At 47.5% G+C, this 4,510-nt stretch overlaps 1 protein-coding gene across 1 annotated transcript; it reads left to right on the top strand.

The window, feature by feature from the left end:
- Window positions 1-303: 303 nt before the first annotated feature.
- On the top strand, window positions 304-1,970 carry LOC133923634 (probable L-type lectin-domain containing receptor kinase S.5). Its single transcript, XM_062368915.1, has 2 exons — window positions 304-440; window positions 536-1,970. The coding sequence occupies exon 2, from the start codon at window positions 551-553 to the stop codon at window positions 1,505-1,507; it is 957 nt and encodes a 318-aa protein (XP_062224899.1). The 5' UTR covers window positions 304-440; window positions 536-550; the 3' UTR covers window positions 1,508-1,970.
- Window positions 1,971-4,510: the final 2,540 nt, after the last annotated feature.

Here is a 4,510-nt window from a genome sequence, read left to right on the forward strand (position 1 = left end):
TAATCGCCTTAGATGATCACTTTAAGTATTTTGGTGGCTTGGATATCTTCTTAAGTGTATATGAGTTTCTCTAGACAACCACACCTTCAAATAAATGAGTGAAGAAGTATTTATAGCCTCAAACTCACGCACTAGCCATTAACCTAATGACTCAGAAAAGCTGTTAACACTAGATTGTCTGGTGACAATAGAAGTACAATCACCGGAATATCAGCTGAGTATACTATCATTAACTAACTATTGGATTCCACTCAAAGTCATCCTGAACACAGGGTACTCCGGTGGATAATATCAAGGCTTGGTACCAATTGTCAATATCCTCTTGCAGTCCATGATTCTACTTAATAGCTGTTGGATGCGCATTGCTCATCTCTGGCATTTCTGACTTTCTGTTCGCATTGTAGGGACCTCTTCTCTGCGGGTGTCACCAACAGTTGCAGGTATAAATGCCATACCATACCCTTGACTGATTTTTCAAGTTTCGTGCAAATTCCTCCCTACGAGTTCACCTTTCCTCCGTTGTCTTGCTGTTTAGAAGATCCAATTTGCCATGGCAAACCATAATAGCATCTGCAGCCTTGCTCTGCTAGCCTCCGCCTCGTTTGCGATCCTAAGCAGCACCTGCAGTTGCTTGCAGTTCAGTTACCCCAGCTTCGACAAATCCAACAAGGATGATTTCAGCTTCAGCCTAGGATCAGGAATAGCTGATGGATCCCTCCAGATCACACCTAGCTCCGGAGACATCGCCAACCAATCCGGAAGAGTCTGCTACACTAGGGAGACCCTTAAGCTGTGGAACAACAAACATACACATCAGACATCCTTCAGAACAGATTTCGTTCTGAACATTTCCCCACACCCACAGAACAAGACCGGTGAAGGCATGGCTTTCATCCTCACCAACAACCCGTCCTTGCCGGGCAGTAGCAGCGGGCAGTGGCTTGGCATCACCAACGAGCAGACGGACGGTTCACCGTTGAACCGACTTGTAGCCGTGGAGTTTGACACGAGGAAGAGCTACGCGGAGGACCTGGATGGCAACCATATTGGACTCGACATCAACAGCATCGAATCTGTTGCACAGTACCCACTCAGTAACGTGTCTATCTTTCTGTCAAGTGGCTTTGATATGTCTGTCAGTATCAGCTACCACGGTGAATTCCGTCCGTTAATAGTAGAGGCAATGCAGTTAAGTACCAGAGGGCTGCATGTTGCTATGCAAGCTTGGCTTATTGATCTGTCAAAGTACCTGTTCGAGGACATATATGTGGGGTTTGCAGGTTCAACTAGTGAATTCACTGAACTGAACCAGATAAAGTCTTGGAAGTTCATCACAATCGACATCCCTGGCAGTGGAGGCAGATATTTGACAAAGATGACTTGGTTTCTGTTGATATCATTTTTTCTCTGTATGGTTTTTGCATCCTGTGTCTGGAGAAGATCTCAACGGAGGAGAAGGCTAGCGTATAGCAGTATTGAGATGATGAACGATGTGCCATCGATGTGACATGATCTGCAAGTTATGTACTTGGCCTGAACAATAAAACTGTAGCGCCGTATGGCTTATGGTAAGCCACAGTTCAAAGGTTTATGTAGGGAACTTCATCTGCACTTTCTTATGTTCCATACTCGAATTCAAAGAAGGCTTCTGTCATATGTTACATAAGGCTCATGGCGATATTTTTCAATCTCTTAATTAGTAACTGGTATGGAGCAGTGACCTAATGTTGCGCAGCTCAGTTTCTGTTAAATGACACGCACTTTCATGACAAGCAGCTGAGGTGAGTATTACTGAGAGTTGTACACTAGTTTTGTGTGTAGCTGTAAACTTGTGCAGCTCAATTTTAAGTATGTTTGTAAATAAAATTCTTGATGTACTGTGTGCCCTCAAGGCCTCAATGTTCTATGTTCCTGCAAATTTTTTAACTCTATGCAGCATGACAGAGCATTTTCAGAACATTACTTAATTACATTGAGCAGTGTTGGGGGCACGAAGCATGCTCCGGACAGAGCGCGATGATAGCTTCTCCCAATGGGGGCTCAAGCTCGGAGATAACCAGTGAGCTAAGAGAAAAGGAAAAAAGAGAGAGTTTGTGGAAAAATAAGTAGATCAATCGTGCCCACTTGCACGCCACTTGGGGAGCTCGTTTCATAAAAAGAAGGGGTAGAAAAAATTATCATTCTGCTCCTAAGGTTATGTTATAATTGTTAGACTGATCTCTCACTAATTAAGCCCAACGGCTTAATTAGAACCTTGACCCGCGCCCTGATCGGGGGCGTCCAGCCCATTTTGGCTGGTGGGTCCCCGTCGCCAGCGCTATAAAAAGAGGTGGGGCCCGGGGCGCTCGGCACGAGGTTCACCACGCCGCTAGTCACCCCACCGACACCTAAACCCTAACCGATCTAGAGGAGAGGGCGCTGTGCCGACGGGAAGCTCCACCTGGCCCTCTGCGTCACGCCCTGGACTACGTGCGCCTACGTCACCATCGTCGGACGCCGGCGAGCCCTTCTGCCCCGACCGTCGCTGCCCTAGCGCAGAGCTCCACCGACGAAGCAGAGATGGCGGGTTCTAGCAACCCTACTCCAACCACTGGAGTCTCAGGTATGAACCCATCCATCTCCCCCCTCTCTCCCTTCTACTCTCGGTAGTGCGGTCATCAGGTTGTTGAAGATGAACATCACATTGCTCACAATGGTATCAGAGCCCACAACCAAACCCTAACCCTAACAGTTCATCTTCGACTAGAAGGGGGGGGGATGTCTCACCTCTTCTGGCCGTAGATCACCGCCGTGGGCGGCAGAGTACTCGCACCGCCGCTCGACGGCGTGCGGCACAGAGCCGAGCCCCGAGCGCCTCCTCCGCGGGCTCAAGGGGTCAGGCACCACCGTGAAGCCACTCGACGGCGGCGCGCTCACCCCTAGGGGAGCGCGCACGCCGGCGAGGAGCCTCGCGGTGGCACCGTCTCTCCTCTCCGGCGCCGGTCGCCGCGGATCGCCTCGGTCGCCACCGTGTCGCCGCTCGGTCTCGCGAGAGAGAGAGGAGATCGAATGGGTTAGGGTTAGGGCGAGGGGCGCGGCGACGTCGGGTTTTGTTCGGCCGAGATCGCCGCTGCGCCGTCCGATCCAAATGAATGGCTGAGATCGACGCGGGCGGGCGCGGGGGCGCGCTGATCGGCCGAATTGGCGACCCAGGCCCAGGTTGCGGCCTGGGCGCGCGTCGGCCGTCGCGGGCGCGTCCGCCGCGGGCCGCTAGCGGGCCAAATCTCCGGCCGGGCCGAAAGTGAAATGGATGGGCTGTCAAGGCCGAAATGGCGTTTTCAACAGTATAAAAGTATCTATACTGTTTAGCATTTTCCAGAAAGTATTTAAATTGAAATATTGGTGTGATTTTTATGCAAAAAAATTTATCCAACGATAATTTTGCCCAGAAAATTATAAAGTCTAGAAATAATTCTGGAAAAATAGTATAAAGTATTTAAAATTGTTTTCCGCTGCGTATTTTCATTATTAAATTCAAACCAACGGGAGAATTTAATTCTGGAAATGAAAATGATGATTATTATTATAATTTTGTTATTATTCTGACCAACGTTGATTAATAGCAATATTATAATAATATTAATGTATAATCTCATGTATTAATTCTATTTCTGCCCAACGGTGATATAGAATTAGTGCAGGGAACAGTTGTATGTTTTGATTTTAACCAACGTTGCAATCAAGGTATGCAATTGTGGTGTCATTTCATGTTCTCACATTATTTGAATTGTATTTTCAGGAGGGTACAACTTGATGGGTTGTATCAATGAGATTCCAACTCTGAAAGGTGACAACTATTCAGAATGGAAAAAGAAGATCGACCTAGCCTTCATCTTGGCTGAGGTTGATTGGGTAGTCACCACACCGTGTCCTACAGATCCTGTGGCACCGGTGAGGGAGACAAACGAGGCTGATGCCGCTTGGGCAACCAGAGATAGGGATTATCAATCCCAAAAGATGGCCTATGACCTTGAGCATAGGAAGTGGGTCACTGCCAACAAGAAATGTTTGGCAGTGATAAAGAACACGATTGAGCCTGCTATTGTGGGTTCGATCCCAGAGTGTGACACTGTCACTGAGTACCTGAACAGAATAAAGAGTCAGTTTACTGGCTCTTCAAAGACTTATGCTACCCAGCTGATAAAGCAGCTGGTAACAGAAAGATACTCAGGTGGAGGCAGTGGCATAAGAGAGCACATACTGAGGATGAGCAACTTGGCATCCAAGCTCAAACCAATGGATCTGGCTCTAAAGGATGAGTTCCTTATCCATTTGATTTTTGCTTCTTTGCCAAAAGAGTTTGATACATTTGTTGTGAACTACAACATACAGCCCGAGAAGTGGGATTTAGAGAAGCTCATTGCTATGTGTGTGCAAGAAGAGGAAAGGATAAAAGCTTCACATGGTGGTTCCATCAACTATGTGAAAGAGAATAACAAGAAAAAGAATTTCGATGCCAACTCTCCAAAGG

The sequence above is a fragment of the Phragmites australis genome, chromosome 7, assembly GCF_958298935.1.
Source record: "Phragmites australis chromosome 7, lpPhrAust1.1, whole genome shotgun sequence".
NCBI lineage: Eukaryota > Viridiplantae > Streptophyta > Magnoliopsida > Poales > Poaceae > Phragmites > Phragmites australis.